Here is a 20,653-nt window from a genome sequence, read left to right on the forward strand (position 1 = left end):
GCTGCGCCACCAGGGAGGGCCGAGTATTAAGTTCTTTTTAAATCCATAGGATGAGGCTGAACCCTCCTGACCCACCCTCTTCTCCCCTCAGCAGTGCACTTTGTTGATCTGCCTGTTCTGCTCCCTACTCTGACTCTGGTGAATTCTCTCACTGCCTCTACACCTCTGGCCTGTTCCCCAGTTCTATATACACAAATAAATAAATTTAAAAAAAAAAAAATTCATGAAAACACAGTTTTATAATGATCCAATGTTGCTTTCCTTTGACTGCTAGAAAAGCCCATAGCATACTTCTATCATGGATTCAGGTCTCTTAATGGCATGTAATTTGTTACTTCATCTGATTTTAATTGTCCTTTGTTTTATTTTTGTTTTACTTTTCCATGTGCTCGAAAATCCTTACATTTGTTTTTAGATGAACAGTGGCTATAAATGAGTTAAACTGCAGGAGATAGAAGGGAAAAAAAGTAATTTTTTTCCTGTCTATTATTGATGATCTATTTGAAGTCTTTCCACCTAAATACATTACAAAAGCACTCCTATTATTTTTGTCAGTGATAGCTGCAGGCATTTGAATTACTCTTACGTAATGTAATGTGTACACATGGTTTCACCTATATGTGTATTTTAAATGGAACAATAATAATGAAATAAGATTTTTGCATAGCTATTTGCACAGATCTAGAATCAAACCTGCATTCTGTTTCTCCTTGTCTTGCCTATTTAGTTAGGAGACTTTGCAATTTTTGCAATAATGAAGCTATAAATGCTTACAGGCACTTGGACTTTTCGAAACATCTCAGCACCCTTGTGTGCATCCATCAGTGCAATATCTTGGGGTGTAGAGACAATCACAGCACCTAATCAAAAGAAAACAAAAGGATGGCAAAAATGATGCTATCATTTCCTTCTTCATAGAGAGATTACTTCCAAAATTATGTTGCTTATATGCTAGAAGACTCTACTGTATTAACTAGTTAAGTAATTTGTATAAATTTTACATTCATGAATGTGAAAGATGAGGAAATAACTACTTTGCTCTTTGACTCTTCAGTTCTAAGGTTCTAAAGACAAATGGTTGACCATGATTTAAGATCACAGAACTTTCTTCACATTAAGATAATATACTAGTTAGAAGATGCACAATGCAGGCCTTACTTTCACAAAACTAACAGTCAAATTGGGGAGAACAAAAACTAAGGAAATCATTAACACAAAGTACTCACCATTAAAAGAGAGATATGCAAAGGGTGTTACAGAGTATTAAACAAGGAATAAAGGAAAGATATCCAATTTAACCTAGGTGAGAAGATGGTGAAGGTGATCATGGGAGGAGTAAGGAAGCAGGAAGCAGGAAATGTGGAGAGGCAACAGGGTAAAGTTTCCAGAAAGAGGTGATCCCTAAGTTGAGTCCTAAGATTGTGTTAAAGACAACTCACTGTGTAGAACATTGTGGAGAATAGTTTGCTGTGTGTAAAACTAGGGACACTAGCAGACGTTCAGATGCAAAATGGTGGCAGCCTTAAGTAAGGGAGTTATGAAAGTAGATGGAGATGGAGGTTTTCATGAGTCTCCATTATTACTTTGCAGAAACCGGATGATTCTAATAAAGTGTTTCTAGAAAATGTGAAGTTTAATTTTTTTCTTTACGTGGAAACACTACAGACCTGGTTATGATTTACAGAATATGAATTTCTTAAATTTTATGGTTTCTTCTAATGATAATGTGAAAACATATCTTAGTCACCCAGATGGGTATTCTCTTATAACTAAACATGCACAGCCATACATTTTAGAGTCAGAAACTATCAAATTGGAACAAGTGTCAGTACTTTATTACAGCTAATAATAAAAGAGGCCGAATTAACAATAACTAATTGCACCAAATGAGGGTCAAATGACAATAAGCATGTCAAATTCAAAAAGAAACTACAAAATAGCTCTTTTACTTAGCTACAAATTCATTTTGCCTTTGATATTCCCTTTTTAGCAAAAAAAAACCTTCATCTTTCACATTAATGTCATTTATTTGAATTTTATTGACTTTGTAAGCTTTTCTGATATATAATTTATAACTAAGTTTTTCAAAAATCATGTAAAAAATAAAAACTTAAGAATTTTTGTTTACACATAAAGTCTATGAGATTATTTTTCTGTTAGAAGGAGTCTGCATTACTGATGTTTGTAAAACACTACCACTGGAATTCAAAAAGAATCAGAATTCAAAGTGTAGTATAATAACTTAACTCTCTAAAATTCAATTATTCATATTAATGAAATTCCTTTGACGTTGCTAGGAGTATCTTCATATATGCTATCAGGCAGTTCATCCAACTTTTGAACTTTTTGAAGGATCACTACATTTTTCTGTTTCGATTTATGCTGCCTGAAAAACTGAAAAATTAGTCAACAGTTTTCTTTCCCCTTTTTTAAAGACTGATGGAAATCACATCTCTGCAAAAATTATATTCAATTTTACATCAATATATTTTTCACAATTTGCTACCTTCTAAATTCTATATTATCAATCTATGTCACTATTTTTTCATAACCAGGCACTTACAAGGAACTTAATTCTAGTCTGCCTCTATCAAGCTATGTGACTAACCTTAAGCAAATAACTAAGACTGACTTGGAGTCTCAGTTTCTTTAGCTATAAAATTAGGTAATGGGCTAGTTAGTCCCCAAGGTCTAGGCTGTCTCTCTGATGATATATCAATTTAGCATTTCTTCTTAATTGTAGTTTCCAAATCCAATCTTGTTCAACCTGACTGCTAGTAAACCTATTTAAATGAACATGAAATGCTACCTATTCCAAGACATACAGTCATTCTCTTCACCTGTAAATGAAACACCCCTGGTTCTTTCCTTCAAATTCCCTCTTCAACTCTGCACTAGCATATGAAGAGTTTTCTATTGCATTAGTGCTAAAAAGTAACTTTAGCTTTCATGTGTGATGAATGTTATTGTTTTAAATGAACTTTGTATACTATTTGTATTACCATAACACAACATAATTTTATGAGTTATTTTAATCAAACAAAATTAATGACACCTTGCCCATGCAAAATAAGCACTTAAAACAAAGAACTGGTGATTTAGACAATTTTTCCTATTTTCAAGTCATCCGTCTTAGATTACTATGCATGAACTCTTTTTGGCAACTCCTTGAATTAGGGAGTCAAGAGCTCTAGGTTCTGGTTTTGTTGACTCTGCTAACGTACAAAATATCCTTGTTTATTTAGCTCACTAAATCTCAATACATCTCAATTAACTCTTCTATAAAACAAACCTATTTCCAATTGTTCTTACTTACTTTATAGAGCGGTACCCTTTTTTCAATGTAAGAATGTTATAAAAATGTTCAGATATCATTTTGATAGCTGTAAGACCCTAAAATTACTTGTTTTTCTCTGTACTTAAATCCTAACACAGCATCACAAATAAGCATCTGCATCATCCCTTTGTAGAGCAATAAAAATAGCCACAGTCATACACCACAAGTTTTTGATAGGACAAGTATCATCTTCAAATGTTCACAAAACATAGAAACATCCCACTAGAACTATAAGCTACAATTATAAAATATTTTCTGGTGTACAATTTCTTGGATTAAATATATTTTCTTAACTGATGACTAAGTAATTACAATGCAATCAGTATTTAGCACACTGTTCTCAGAAAGAAATCCTAGATCTTCTTAAATACAAAAATGGCACACACATAAATTTTTTTGTACCTTTTTTTATACTATTCTTTTTTTGTGCCAAAATTTAGTACCATAAAAGTAACCATTTCATATATATATATATATAAACACATATATGTACACACACACAATGGTGTACTACAAGGGGATCAAAAAAGGACAAGCTCGCCATTTTCAGCAACATGGATAGGGATGGAAGAAATTACGATAAGCAAATTAAGTCAGAATGAGAAGATAAATAGTGGATGGTGTCACTGATAGGTAGAATATACAGAAACCAAACAAAAGATCAGACAAAGCCAAATTTAAAAACTAATCCTTGAAAGTTGACTATAAACTAAGGGATCCAGAAAAGGATTGAGAAGGGGAAAAGCAAGGACAAAGTGGAGAGAGAGCACAGAGACTATGGTGGCAGACAATGGGCACTTTGGTGGTGGGCACACTATGGCAATATCACCAGAAGGGGATCTGACAGTCCCAACATACAAATAACAATGCAAACCAACATTATCTCAATACAAAAGGAAATTACAGAAAAGTAACCCCTTTAGACAGACAATAACATTTAGAATTTATGATGTGGAAACAAAGCAATACGACAACAAACAAAATCCAAATAAAATTAAATTTAACCAATAACAAATCCATATTTGATCACAACCAAGATTTTCAAATTTTAAAGAAATTATGACATTTTCTTATGTACCTCTCTAGTTAGAATATGCCGTTTAAATCTGATATTTTATCTTTCTGGTTACTGATTTTCCACTTAATAAATTTTAATTTTTCACAGAGCTCATGGACATGAAGCAAAATAAACAGGTCTAGATTTGTTCCCCCTTTGTACCATCTTCAATGATGTCACTCAATTTTGTGATGGAAAGTTTGTTAGAAAACTTGTGCTCCCTCTACTGACCAGAAGGAATGTGAGTAGCAACATAAAGAATGTTGTTTGCAATAAATACAGTTGTTGTCTGAGAGTATAAATACAGTGTCATAAAATACCTATCTCAAAAATCTTATGGAATTTTCCAGCCCTTTTCTGAAGTAAATATCTAAGTACAAACAATTAAATAACATTGTTTAAATGCTATTTCCCAAGTTGCAATCTTTAAAAAGAAACTATCAGCTGAGATTTACTATAAAAGGTTAACTGGCAGATTTTGGCAAACATGTAAATATCCCCATAAAGTGAAAGTATTGTCTTAATTGTTAATTCCCTATACTATTGAGAGGAAAATCTACTTTTAACTGCCTATCTGATTTGGGTGAGAGTTCAGAGTAGTTAAAACATATAAAACTGATTACTCCAGATGTTAGGCTGATCATAATTACACCAATGTAGAAAACTACTCAACTATGCCAGTGCAAGTCTCCAGGGCATAGATTATATCTAATTCCCATGCTTGACTAGGAACTTCAGGGTTGGAACCCATTACATATGTAAAATAAAACTGCTCAAAATTTTAAGTAGGCAAATAATTCTATAGCTTACAAATCTTGAGCATGTCAATGTAAAGACAACGAAGACTTAAAAGAACCAATTACCTGCTATTCTTAATGTACACAATGCTCTAATATTTAACACTGCTGATTCTCCTAAATTTATATAAAGATACACCTGCAGTAAAAGAAAGTAATCATTTAACCTCTGCTAGCTTAACATAATTAATACCAAATAAACAGTTGCTTGTTAACTGTAAAGTAGAATGGCTTTGATATTTTTTTAGCTCCCCCCTGTCTTTCTTCTGTGCAACCCCCAAATTTCCTGAAATTTAAATATTATTTTCTATGCAATCAAGGAATACTTACTAATATCAGCAAAAAAATAAATAAAACTTGATTTAAAATGCAGAGGCACCTCCTGTTTGCATTTCAACAGGAAATAAAAATAATTTTTTCAAGTTACTATCTTGGGCACTGTGCTCCAGTCTTTATTAATTTAAAGTTCAATCATTATTTTGCTCACTTTGAAATCAATATTATAGGAGATGTCAACTGCTGCCCAAAACAATTATAAATCACAAAAATTAGTGGAAACTATAGAATTACAAAATGAGAAAAAGAAAGTACATTTAGGAACTGTAAGATTTCAAGCACCTCCAAGGAATTTTGAATGCTCTGCTGTTTAGGGATAAAGATTGGCTCTTCAGTACAAGAGTCAACAGGTAATAAACTTCTGATCATCTCGCCTTAATGTTAACAGAGTCTTCACTAGGGGCATGCCCAGGAATGAACCACTGGGGGAAGTAAGGCTTTCAGAGGTTTTAAATAACCTGAGCTCACAGAATTGTCTCTCTTTTGATTGCTCTTGAGATCTCTCTCCTCAATTTTCTGTCTTCAATCCATCTTCATGCCAATCAGTGAAAACCTTCCGGGACCCTTGGTCTTCGCAGAGTATCTGTTGATGCTGGACTCTCAGATTTAGTATTTTGCACTTTCATTTCTATTAGATGTACATACGACCTAGCCTGCCCATGCTCAAAGTGGGTCACCACCAAAGTGTGTTTATTTAATAATGGAACATACTGCTTTTTGTACACATTCTTTCTCTAATATAAACTCCAAAGAGGTGAATAGCTATTCTCTGATTACACCAATTTTATTTAAACCAGGTGTATGTGAGGAAACAGAGACTGAGACTTTATATGGAAAAGCTTTGCTCCATTTCCAAATGCTGTCATATTTAAGATGTGAAGATATTTTCAAAGTTATACTTACTGATTACATTTCTTTTCATTTCTAATTTTTATTATTTTTTAAAATATTTTGTTTATGCATACAGAACAAGGATGCAGCCAGAGGTTCAGGGGCAGTGAGAGGATTCACCAGAGACAGAGTGGGGAGCAGAACAGGCAGATCAACCAAGTACACTGCTGAGGGGAGCAACAGGCAAGACGGGAGAGGTCTGCAGCACCATGTGGGTCACCTCCAGCCAAGGATCAAACTTGCACTGAAGCGGCAGCAGCCAGCTTTGTAGTGCTGTGTCCTATCCTGTTGTGCCACCAGGGAGGGCCACTGATCATATTTCTAGAATCTATGACCAAGTATAAAAATATTTAAATGTTAGGCTGTAGAACTTTATACTTTTCCACACATAAACATTTAATGGATTAAAAATAGTTTTTAAATATGAATCTGATTATCTATTGGCCACCATATTATTCACTGATTATAACATTAAAGAATTTTAAGGCTGTTCAGGCATCTCATGAAGAACTGTCCAGAAATTCTTAGACTACAAAATCTAAATCAATTATGCCAGAAGCTTAACTTCAAACACAGGTAAGATGATCAACAAATTGGACATCAAATAAGTCTGTTTAGACAAAGTGATTCTGAAAGCTATGTAAGAATCACCTGGAAAAAGCTTTTAAAATCCTAGGTTTACATGTCATAATTCAGAAGTTAATAATTATGATGCTATTTCTACTTATAACTTCAACATATAGTTGACCCAAATATAAAGTGCTAAAAAGAGTTTATTTCTTCTTACATTGATATCAGAAATTTACATTTACTTTTATAAATCAATTTCCAATCTGACTAAAATTCCAAACTGAGTAGCAGGAGTGTCTTGAAAGTACCACCACCCTGAATTATAGCTTTAAGTCTTTAGAAGTTATCTATAATTTGTGTAAGAACAAAGCAAATTTATTTGGAAATATATATATATATATATATATATATATTGAAGAGTGAAATAATAATTCTCTTTTGCATCATACAGTTCTTGCCAAATATAACTCTGCTTAACACTTGCACGGAAAGACAGTACACCTGGAAGAAGTTCAAAATTGATGCTCTCCTTAAAATTCCATTTTGTAAACTGAAGACATAAATGAATACTTAATATCACTGAATACTAGGAAAAGCTATGAGTTAAGTAATTAATTTTAGGGTATAAGCATATCCACAGTTTTATAGTTTGAGGTCATAAATTGCAGTGTGGTGGGGGAAAAATATAATAGTAATAAAACCCAAAAGAGTTTAATATTTTTCCGTGAGCTTTCAACTATTTTCCCAAAGATTAATATTAGATGTTTTTAAATAATTACTTTTACATTTCAAGGTAATTTAGAAGGCAAAAACAGTTACTTAGAAAAAAATTACATATTTAATTTACCTAAGTGTAATTACTATGTTCCCTTTGTTTTGAAAGAGTAAAATCAGACCATAAAGTGAACTATCTCAGTTGATGGCCTATAGTCATTCACTTATTTACAATAAGTTTTAGATCCTCCAAACCCCAGTGGGTTTTCATGTTATAACAACCACTGTTGGCAAAGAACATTACCATAAAAAAGATAACTGATTTGGTCAAATGAACTGCTGATAGGGGGGAAAACACTAACTGGGACATACACAGTTTTTTCTCAAGAAACCAGTCCAATAACTTTCACAAGGAATAAATGCCTGTCACTAAACAATGACCAAAATAGTATGGCAGCTTAATTTAAAATTCCTAACCCAATGCATTTAAATGAATGAGACGCAGAAAAGACCCAGATTCCTTCTATATAAAGGGTCCAGTCAGGAAGGTTCATAGCTAAGAAGTGGCATTGCCTTATTTATCATAATGTTACATAAGTTGGCTAGTGCAGTTTCTCCTATTCCAAGGATATTTAACATATTATCTAGCTGAATACTCTGACATACACAGCAACTTCTCCCTCTTTTGAGAAAGAAATCAAAAAAAGACCTACACGAACCAGCTATTTTCTGCACCACTTCTGCCTTTCCCTAAAAGAAAGAGCCCAAAGAAGGGTCTGACTACTTTATGATAACTCTGCTATCAACTGTGCAGTCTTTGCCCCTTCTATTTTAAGAATAATTTCCAAAAGTTTCATGCAGGTATCAATCCTTATTTAATAAAGCGAAGGGGAAGCTTTTTTCCATAGCTTTACCCTATTCAAATAAGCTCTTCCACTTGTTACTCTACATTATAAAAATGTGCTCACATTACTACTTCTCTAAAATATAAATACTTTGTTCACAAATTTGATGACAGCATGATTTTGCCTCCTGATAGCAGGGATTTTCATTACTTTGACTGGTATCTCTTATTAGCTTGAAAATATTTAGAGGACAGAAATCTTTACAGTTCATCTATTCCAAGTCACTAATTCACAATTAGAATAATGACCATGAAAAAGAGAAGTCATGTTAATTATTTTTTGTTTGCTGTACTCTACTTCTTTCTCCACCACCACATATTCCCCAAGCTTTGCTTTATTCACTCTCTGCCCTGATCTGTGTATCCTAGTAGCTGACCTTTGTGGACTTTATCTATCACCTGAGCTTCCAATAGAGACCTGCCACTGGGAGGTGCTAGCAGGACATGAGAAGGGGGGAGGTAAAAATGGTATTATCATCCTCAAACACCACTCCCTCCCTGCTTTACAGGGACTCTGATCCATAGCCCCCATCTGGCAGCCCTCTTTTCACTGATGGCTCCAAGCAGCCTCCAAGTTTCCTTACCCTACAGACCAAGAAGCAGTGAAAACTTCTTACTGACATTAGTTCCTGGGTAAGTGACCATCTCTTCTTGGTTTCTTTAATGTTGAACATACCTCTGTAACTTAGACCTTCATTAAAATCTGTTCTGTTACTCTTTTTAAGACTTCCTGCTAGGGCCCTGACTAATATATCACCTTGGTATAAACAACTTACTAATACTCGTCAGTCTCTTGAAAAAATATTGTACATGTAATCATGTGAAGAATAAACTCTTCACTAATAGTTAAAATCAAATTAAAATAATCTTCAGACAGTCATACAGTAGACCTCTTTTGGAGTAAAGAAAGAAAAAATATTTTAGGTTATATCTGTTAGAATTCAATTGCTAGCATGACACATATATTGATATTTTCAGGGAACTTACAATGCTCCCTTTAAAGCATTAAATTACATATAATTCCTAAGAGTTCATCACTATGCATTTAAAAGAAAAACTGGAATATACATGGCAACACAAATATATAAGTTAAAAAATTAAAAAAACAAGCAAAAAACTGTATGAGTAACCAAAACAAAACCAGCACTGATATCAGTGCCTTCTCTCTATGGCAAACTCAACAGCTCAAGAGCAACTATAATCCAAAAACTGCAAATGGTTGTTTCCCATTTTTTGCCCTGTCTCCTTTGTCTCTAGCAATTATTATAACTATTAGATAGTTGTAGTATGTAATGATCCATATTTAAATCATTAGGCACAAATACTACTGTCAACACTATTGTTCCTAGATAATACTTTCAACACAAATAAGAGGATGATTTTTTTTCCTTTAAAGTTTCTTCTTATAATGAGCTTGCCATCCATCCCATGAACACATACAAAGAGCCTCTAATTAACATTCAGAAAGAGGGTCTTTTTGCTTGACCAGGTCTGCCTCCAGGAATTTCCCAAGAGGATATCTATCCCTTTCCAAGTAAAAAACAATTCAATTCTCAACATGACTTGAAGGAATGCATGGTTGATAGAAAGGCTCTTCATAATTCACAACATTTAAGCACTCCCCCTCTTATAAAAGCCTCTTTTAAAGGGTTTGAATCATTCCTAAAAAAATGAACTTTTAAAATGAAATATTTATATTCATCACCTTATTTGATTCTTCTAAGTCTGTGAAGTAGGCAAGTGTTCAACAGATAAAGATAATGAGTCAAAGAAGTAGTTAGCACCCTCCTAAACATTCTTTACAAAGGAACAATGTTAGTGATTCTCAGTAATTTAATACAGTCTGAATGTGACCAAAAAAAAAAAAGTCTACAGGCATACTACTATTCCAGACACCTAAAGAAAATTAATAGTAAAAGGCATCAAGTGACCACAAAGATGCATGTATACTACAGGAAAAAATATAGCACAACTAAAACCCTAAAATGAAAGTATTTTTCTCTTAAAGGAAGATTCAAATAAAACATATTTTTTAAGTAAATGCTTCCTTGAGCTTATACATAGAAAAAAACACCTGCACAAAAGGAGTCAGGGTGAGGAAGATCACAGGAATGGGTTAGCAAAATAGTAAGAAAGATAAAAGAGGGAAAATATGTTCACATAAACAGTAATAACTAGTTAACCAGCTTTGTCATTTATTCACTTAACACTAATTGTATAAGCTGAATGGCTGAGAAAGGCAATGATTTTGGCACTGTGAGAAACACAAATTGAATAAAATAGTGACTTAGCTCTCCCCAGAGTAACAGTCTAGTAGAGAACTGTTACTAACATAACATAACACAATTACGCAGTGTTTGAATGACAAACACAAGAAATGTCATATTAGTAGTTTAAAAAAAAATACCTGGTGGGCCCTCCCTGTGGCACAGTGGGTTAAAGCACAACACTATGAAATAAAGCCACTTCCGCATGAGTTCAATCCCTGGCCCAGAGGTGACCCACATGGTGTGGCAGACCTTTCTAGCCCGCCTGCTGCTCTCCTCAGCAGTGTACTTTGTCAATCTGCCTATTCCGATCCCCACTCTGTCTCTGGTGAAGCCTCTCACCGCCCCTGCACCTCTGACCTGTACCCCAGTTCTGAATGCATAAATAAATAAAATCTTAAAAAAAAGCAAAAATACCTGTGAACTCTAAGGAAGGAGGAATGATCCCTAACTGGCAGTCTAGGAAAGATGGCAAAGAATAACCATTTTAAATAAAGAGTATGTAGAGCTTGGGTATCCTCAGATAGGGGGTTTCAATTAAGGGTCAAAGACAAAGGATTTGGAAAATAAAGAGAGGTAGGCAGTGAGTACAAAGTGTTTTTTGGGAGGGAGCCCAGGCGAGGTAAATGTGTTTACTGGGAAGCAGAAGTAAGCCTAATAACAGGGGAACTCAAAGGACTCTCTAAAATACTTCCATGATTTATAGGATATGCGACATAAGAAAAGGCAGAACAGAGAGTCTCTTAAAAGATTTCTAAAGTCAATGATAAGAGGGAAGAAAAATCAGGTTAATAATTAGAGAAAAGATAATTCAATTAGGCCTAGAAAAGCAGACATGATTCTGACAGGCTGTTCCAGGTTATACAAATTGATGAAAGCTATGATTCAAGTAAGACCAGAACTCTGGTTAGTGCCCTTACCTCTAAATCCTGTGAGTAGGCTCAAGTTTGGTCTCTCCTAAAAATGTTATCTATGTGGGCCCTCCCTGGTGGTGCAGCGGGTTGAGGCACAGCACTAAGAAGCTAAAGCAACTTCAGCATGAGTTTGATCCCCGCCCTGGAGGTGACCCACATAGTGCAGCAGACCTCTCCTGACCTGCCTACTGCTCCCCTCAGCAGTGTACTTCATCAGTTGGCCTGTTCTGCTCCCCGCTCTGTCTCTGGTGAACCCTCTCACCGCCCCTGTTATCTCTGGCCTGCACCCAGTTCTGTATGCATAAATAAATAAATCTTTTAAAAAAATGTTATCTGTGAAGTGACAATGGCCTCAATAAAACCAAACCTCAGGAATTAAATATTTAACTAAATCATACATACACACATGCTCCTCCACTCTGAAGCTCCTCATTATAGTCTTTTCACTGTCATCAATTTTAATGTTGACATAAAGCAAGTTAAGAGCATGAGCCTAATTCAATAAGTACTGATGTGAAACTCAGCTATGACCCACTGTAACTCTATAACCTTGGACAAGTTACTTAACTTGTAAAGATTTAAGAATACAGGAAATATATTAAAAATATATATATAAAGTATTAAATACTATTGTACTATTAATTATATAAACTTATATACTATATATTATATGAATATATAAGTTTTAGATTAATATAATTTTTTATATTAAGAATACATGAAAGTTAAGGTATGAAATACTGTCATTAAGTAGCAGTTCTTATTAACAATAACAATAATCATGATATTACCTGATATAAATTATCTTTAAGTAATCAATGCTTCTGCTGGTGCTAATGCAAAATTACCCAGTCACTATGGAAGGCTGTGTGGAGGTTCATCAAATTACTTAAAATGGTGCTACTATCTGACCCAGCAATTCTAGGAATTTTCCCAAAGGTCACAAAAATATTAATTCAAAAGAATACCTGCCCCCCTCTGTTTATCACAGCACTATTTACAATAGCTAAACAACCTAAGTGCCCCAAAAGAGATGACTAAATCAAGAAGATGTGGTATATATACACAATGGAGTATTAGTCGGCCATCAAAGATAAACTGATGCCATTCACAGCCACATAGATGGAGCTGGAAGGGATTATGCTCAGTGAAATAAATCAGAAGGAAAGAAAAAATATCGGATGGCTTCACTTATAGGAGGAACACAAGGGGAAAATAAAACAGGGAATCAGGGCCCTCCCTGGTGGTGCAGCAGGTTAAAGCACAGCACTAAGAATCTTAAGCCACTTCAACATGAGTTCGATTCCCGCCTGCCCCAGAGGTGACCACATGGCGCGGCAGACCTCTCCTGACCCACCCGCTGCTCCCCTCAGCAGTGTACTTCGTCGATCTGCCTGTTCTGCTCCCCGCTCTGTCTCTGGTGAATCCTCTCATCCTCCACATCTCTGGCCTGTACCCCAGTTCTGTATGAATAAATAAATAAATCTTTAAAAAAAAAAAAAAGAAAAAACAGGGAATCAGAAAGGAAAAAAAACAGCAGGCAAACTATAAACTGGAGATATTCACTGGAGAGAGGGAGGGCACGGGTCAAAACATGGATGACAAGAGCACAAGAGACTATGGTGATGATTTGTCAGTGTTTCTGGGATGGGAACTTTATGGGGACTGCACTTGAGAGAAGAATAAACAATGTAAAAAGTAAATAATGAAGGGCCCTCTCTGGTGGCGCAGCGGATTAAAGCACAACACTGAGATGCTGAAGCCACTTCCGCATGAGTTTGATCCCCGCCTGCCCCGGAGGTGACCACATGGCGCCGCAGACCTCTCCTGACCGCCCGCTGCTCCCCTCAGCAGTGTACTCCGTTGATCTGCCTGTTCTGCTCCCCACTCTGTCTCTGGTGAATCCTCTCACCCTCCACATCTCTGGCCTGTACCTCAGTTCCATATGAATAAATAAATAATTTTTTTTAAAAAGTAAATAATGAAAATAAATAATAATCAATGCTTTTTATTTATCTCTTAAATTATAAAAATATACATGTCCATTATAGAAAATGTTAGTAAACAATAATAACTAGTAAGCAGAATTTTATTGAAGTCCACTAACCAAGTTTGTGTGTTTTTCAAAAGTATCTTTAGGACGTGACTGAACTTTTTAAAAGTGAATCTAAAAGACACATGCACCCCCATGTTTACTGCTGCTTTATTTACAATAGGAAAGACATGAAATCAACCCAAATGCCCAAAACTAGATGACTGGATTAAAAAGATTTGGTGCATATAAGCAATGTAATATTACTCAGCAATCAAAAGAGATAAACTCATGCCTTTGCAGCAACACAGATATAGTGAAAAGGGATCATGCTTAGTGAAATAAGCCAGAGAGAAAAAGAAAAATACTGGATGGTTTTACTCATCGCAGGAGCATAAAGGAGGATAATAATGAACAATTATATACCAGCGACATTTTACCAGGAGTGGAATGGGGAATGGGATCAAAAATAGGGGTAGGAGAGAAGTGCACAGGACTATGGTGATGGCATATGGGTGAATTGGTGATGGGAAGTCCACAGGGATTACAACTGAGATGGAAAAAGGCACAAAATGATGTAAAATAAACTATTATAATAAAATTTTTAAAAAGTTGTTAAACCCTCAAAAAAAATAGTTTTTCTCAACCCCCATTCCCTCATCTTACTAAAGAAAACACTGTTTCTGAAAGGAGACTGGTGGCTTACCAGTGGTGAATACAAGGAACAGGAAATAAAGTTAATGTTTAATGAGTAGACAGTTTCAGCTTGAGAAAATGAGAAACATCTAGAGATGGATGGTGACAATGACTGCACAATGTGATTGTACCTTAAACTACTGGACAGCTAGACATATTTTAGTAAAATAAAAAAAGACTGTTTCTATTCTCATATAATATTAATCACCTATTACAGAGGCTATTCTTCAGCAGAGGAAAGGAATAAAGATATATACTGGTTAAGTTTAGAACAGACGAAAGATTACCTCAAAGGAAAAGCAAATCTTAGCCCCAATCTATACACAATGGAAGTTAGAGTATAAACACAATTTAAAATACTGTGATATAATCACAAATCCTATCCAGATAGAGGTGCTGTTATCTGAGTAAACAAAGGTAAATTGCTCAGGGAAATCAGTTTATCTGTGTGAAATAAATTAAATTTTTCAAGATACCAAGTCATAACTCAGGTTAAAAAAAGTTAATTTAGCTCAATTTCATCAATATAGTAGTATATGAATAATATAAGCATTTTGAAAGCTTGCAATAGACATTTAAAGGTGCCAGACCCACATTTTCTTAAATAAATATTAAATATTTTAAATTAGAATTTAGAAGAATAGAAGTTCCAAAACTACTTTCAAAAAGTTGATTATGTAACACTAATATCAAAAAGGATGCATAATTTTCCATGTCACTTCACTCCCATATCACATTTAATAACTTAGCTTGCCAAAGGGGAAAAAAAAAAGAGACTCAAATGCCAGTAAAGTTATAGGCATATTTAAACATCAAATTATTCACATTAATGAGATTATGTTGATACTTCCAAAGAATGTATATATCTCATCAAACACCTAGAGCCTAAAACAATTTGATGATTAAAAATCAGTATTATATCTTGTGGATATAACAAGTATTTGTTATACTTATTACAAGTAAATAACTTGCAAAGAAGTTTAAATATTCTACCTACCATTTTCCAAAAGCCCTTATATAAAAAAGACTTATAACTATTTCTTCAGTAGAATTTAGAAAATCCTTAGAAACAGATCTCACATGAAAGCAACTACTGCCACCTATTTCATAACATACAAAAGATATACACTACCATATTTGATCTAAGCTATGCATATTTATTGATCTCTTGACCAAGTTGATCATTTTATAATTATTTGCTCTCTAAAGCAATTTGATCAAATAAGTAGTAAAATGTAAATTTTTACCACAGTTGTATGTACCAAAAAGTCAAAATTTCCTAACACTTACTTTTATTTATTTATTCAATAAATATTTAGTCAGTGCCAATCGCATATCTAGTACTAAACCATAAGTGCGATTTTATATAGAAATATACAATATTTATATAGTGAGCATCACTGTGAACCAAACAGCCACGTTCTACTAAAGTAATACGTAAGTGCTACTGGTTTTCTAGAACACAGATTTATAATACCACCTTTATGAAGTGTCTTTATGTTTTTGTAACACACTCATTGTTTAATATTTTGAAATTTCCATTTTTTTAATTTGAACTCTAAAAGAAATGTTATAGGTGATATTTTTAAGACAAAAAACTGTTAACCTATCATGCAATGTATTTTCTGAATGGCAACAGCATAACATCAAAAACAGTACAAATTAGTGTAAACTTCAAGATTTACCTGAAATGGGAATATTCTGTGAGACTGATAATTGCACATCTCCAGTTCCTGGTGGCATGTCAACAACTAAATAGTCCAGCTGACCCCAATCTACCTAAAAACCAAGATGACACAGAAAACATCATTGTACAATAACTGCAGTGGACAATTACAGACACTAAAATAGTTGTATGAATAACAAATTTAAAATAACAGCTTTCACTAGAACCATTACTAGGTACCAGGGACTGTACTGAGTCAAGGATAAATGGACAAATAAGCACATACTATGAGCAGACCTTCAAATGATGAGGTTAAATTTCCAAGTGACCTCCCTCTCCCCTAACCACCTCCCCAACACACACACACACACACACACACACACACACACAAATGATGAACTCACAATGAATTTAGAACCCATAATTTATTTTCACTAAGGACTACATTTTGCCTAATAAGGAATGCTTTCGCTTTTTGTACTTTGGGTTTTCCGCTATGGTAGATACCAATATAACTTTTTAAAGTTCATGGTTCTTCCTCCATAGAACATAAAAATAAAAATAAAACATACTAATAACAACCAAAATAACAATAAATTTTTTAAATGGAACTAAAATTTCAAAATTATTAATATTTTTATTATTTCTTTCTGGGCATTTTTCTAGATATCTATACATAGAAATTGAGTTCTCTGACCAATAAGTGAGCGTCAGCTCAGATTCAATTTAGATGGCTTCCAAGGTTACCTCAGGCTTTTTTCTCCTCAGTTCCTTTGAATTCCCACTCTTTTTAAATGACCACACAATAATCTGTTGCCTAACGCAGAAGCTTGAAATCATACTTAACTCTTCCATTTCCCTCATTATCTCAGTCTACTTATTTCTGCCTTCTAAAAATCTCTCAAATGCATCCCCTTCTCTCCACCCTTACTCCCAAGAACCCACTCCAGGTCATAAACAGCTACACCAAAACCACTGTGATTTGGCATCACCTATTCAGTTTGTTCCTAATGCCACCAAAGTCCATCTAAAACCAAGTCTGGTAGTGCCACATTTTTGTTTCAAACCCTTCTATTACATTTAAGATAAAGTTTGAGCTTAAGTTCTGAAACACTCTGCCTGGTCTCCTTAGCTTACTAATTCTCTGCTCTTCAGATCCCAGTTTGAAATGTAATTAATTCCTTGGACAAACTTCTCCTAATCTCTATTAGATTAGATAGGGTACTCCTACTACCTTCTTTTAACCACTCACTCAACCAAACTTATTGATACCTACTATATGTTAGGCACTGAACTAAGACTTGTACTTAAATGGTATCATCAACCTTAGCCTCATAGATCATAAAATTTAGAGGTAGAAAGCTATATTAAGCACATAGACGAAACAACTTGTGCAAGAAAAGAGCCTAGTGAATGTGAAAAACTTAAAGATCAACAGTGAGAGAGAAGCTAGTGAGGCAGGTGACTTTCATTTATTATTGTTTTACAATCTGTCTTCTTATGAAAACTAGCTAAATCAGAACACTTAGTACAGAATGGACATACAGGAGATGCTATGTTTTCTTTTGAGGGATGAATGAATAAATTAATGCAAGCAATGGTTTGATTTTTAAAAAACTAAATATAAAAGCATACTGTTACGTAATTTCATACTCTGCTTCTAAAATTTAATAATGTGAGTAAGACTTTTCTACATAATGATTTATTTCTAAAAATTAAAGCTAAGATGATATGGGGACAAATAGATTCACTCACATTTTAATGTATTTATTCAACATAAATTTACTGTTAGGTATGAGGCAGTAGAACAGTGAATAAAACAAAGTCGTAGCTATGAGGAAACTTACATTTTAAAGGGAGTCAGACAGGTAGACAGAAAGACAAACAAGTCAGAATATACATGCTATGAAAAAAAAAACAAGTATTCCTTGTGATTTAAAATTAATTGTGGATCAAGAAGAAAGGGTGTATATACAGAATGGAATACTACTCAGCAATCCAAAAAAGATAAACTCAAGCCATTTGCAGCAACATGGATGGAACCTGAAAGGCTAATGCTAAGTAAAATAAGTCAGAAAAGAGAAAAATAGCCAGATGGTGCCATGTGAAATATAAGTAAATTAATAGTCAGGTAAAGAAACAAGCAAAAAACTAACACTTGATAACTGAAGAACTGAAACAACAAGGGGTAATGAGAAAGGATAGGGAGAGAGGGAGGCATGATGGTGGTAATAATAATACCTGATGGGGATATCCCAATGTAACTCGGTAACATAAATAAGTTATTTTATAAAAATTACTTGATGGGCCCTCCCTGGTGGCGCAGCAGGTTAAAGCACAGCACTAAGAAGCTTAAGCCACTTCAGCATGAGTTCGATCCCCGCCTGCCCCGGAAGGAGATCCAATGGCGAGGCAAACCTCTCCTGGCCTGCCCGCTGCTCCCCTCAGCAGTGTACTTCGTAGATCTGCCTGTTCTGCTCCCCACTCTGTCTGGTGAATCCTCTCACCCTCCGCATCTCTGGCCTTACCCCAGTTCTATATGAATAAATAAATAATTTTTTTTAAAAAAGATTACTTGGTCCCTGATTTGGATATCCAGATCAAAAAGCAAGAAAATCTTTAAAATCTTTTCAATTCCTAAATGAGAAAAACTGATGCAGTATTCAAGGTAGATGTGACAGCTACAAAGTCCAAAGACCTTAAAAAGAGGATCTGCTTGGCATATTCCAGAAACAATGAGGAAATTAGCACAGCCTTTCTCAAACAGCCTCCTCATAAATGGAATCTCTTTCCTTCCTAACTTTTTTCTTCAAACACTAATCAATATCTGACATTAAAAGCTCACTTGTCTTCTAGGAATTCTATGGTATTTCTCAAACACTTGATACTGATTGAATGATTAAGAGAATGAATAATGAAAATAAATCAATTCACTTTCAATATAGGTTCCTTGGTTTGAAAAATAGTTATCTCAAAGTTACCAATGGCTACTATCTATAAAAGTATCTATGAAAAAAAAGATAAAGGATGCTTTTTATTTTATTTCCTCTGCAATGAAGCTCCTTACTTGGCAGACTGACAAGTCTCTTTATTTTAGAGAACATCAAATGACAGCTGCCAACGATTTATCATTGTTGTTCCTTGGCATTTAATCATATTTATCACACTGGCTTCAATTTCTTATTTTTTTTTTTTATACAGAACTGTTACTAAGGTTCCAAGGAACTAAAAATACTTCGCTGTTAAGGCAATTAATTTCAAATTACTCCAATTTAATTTGAACTGTCTGAAAAATGAATGGGGCCCAGAACTTTCATCACACATGTACTACTTTTCTCCAAAGGCCTCCAGATTTGAACTGGAATTAGTGTCTGAGTTCCCATTTATTAGTATATACTAATTCTAACATTGACATTTACTGGCTGCCAGGAGGTTCACTTTCTCTTGTAAAAGAGCCACTAAAGCACTGATTGTAAAATGAAGATTTTTCTAGATTCTATTTAGTATTTCTTTACTCACGTAACTAGTGTGTTACTAAATGCAGGGAGGACAGTACCAGCAAAACACCCCACATATCTCATTTAGCGAAACACAGTGGCAGACTCATATTTTTGCATGGATTAAAAAATATATAGATAGGCATAATTTTGTATTCTCTTAGTAAGATTATCAACACAAAATTAGGTATAGAAGCAAATATTTAGAATGCAAAAGAAATCACCACAAAAATGCTGGAACCAGAGAGATTCAAGTTCCTTTCTCAGAGATGACCTGAATCAAAGAAATGCTTACACAGAAAATTCTTCCTGACTATAGCTTGCTTGTCTGTCCACTTAGAACATTCCACATCTCCCAAGGAAAATTTGTTAGGCAAATTACCAAGCTCCTAGACTTTTGGTTTAACTAATTTCCAGGGCTTTCAAAAATGGGTCTTCAGCTCTAAAAATTCAAAGATAATTATCTTTATGCATAACTAGCTCCTTAACCTTCACTGTAAGCTTACACACTTGTGTAAGCTTCCTGACCCAAAAAAAAAAATCATCCTTCATGCATCTCTGAACTCCCTCTTCACTATCAATCCCCTCCATAATGCCTGATCAGTGTTCAATCAACATCACTCAGTGTTTCTGGAGTCAAGTTACTCCTTACAATTATACTGCACAACTAAAATAAAGCTTTTGCCATGTGAGGCACCTTTTACATGTGAATAAATCTAAAATGTTCTGCCCAGTGGCCTAACTCATATCTTGGTTCAAGAAGAATGTGCTACAAATGTGAAAGCATTTAAATATAAATACCACAATAAACATATGAATAAAAATTTTACTTGAGCTGATGGCCTACTTACTAGTAGAAATAAATGATACAACAAAATATAATAAATATATTCTTGAGGTTATCTTGATTATGAGCTGACCTAGTTACAAAATGAGAACACATTATTCAACTTACAACAGTGATTTAAATGGTGT

At 34.4% G+C, this 20,653-nt stretch overlaps 1 protein-coding gene across 4 annotated transcripts in view; it reads right to left on the minus strand.

Annotated features, from left to right (window-relative positions):
- NUBPL (nucleotide binding protein-like) overlaps positions 1-20,653 on the minus strand; it is a 167,620-nt gene that overhangs the window by 30,752 nt on the left and 116,215 nt on the right. For all 4 annotated transcript variants that reach the window (XM_012724416.1, XM_004682112.2, XM_012724417.1 and 1 more), the window contains 2 exons: positions 16,201-16,294; positions 775-860 (listed from right to left, as the gene is read on the minus strand). In XM_012724416.1, the coding sequence (XP_012579870.1) occupies positions 775-860; positions 16,201-16,294 (180 nt within the window). The remainder of the gene's footprint in view (positions 1-774; positions 861-16,200; positions 16,295-20,653) is intronic.

Source organism: Condylura cristata, unplaced genomic scaffold (genome assembly GCF_000260355.1).
Source record: "Condylura cristata isolate star-nosed mole 26May11 unplaced genomic scaffold, ConCri1.0 scaffold00013, whole genome shotgun sequence".
Lineage (NCBI taxonomy): Eukaryota > Metazoa > Chordata > Mammalia > Eulipotyphla > Talpidae > Condylura > Condylura cristata.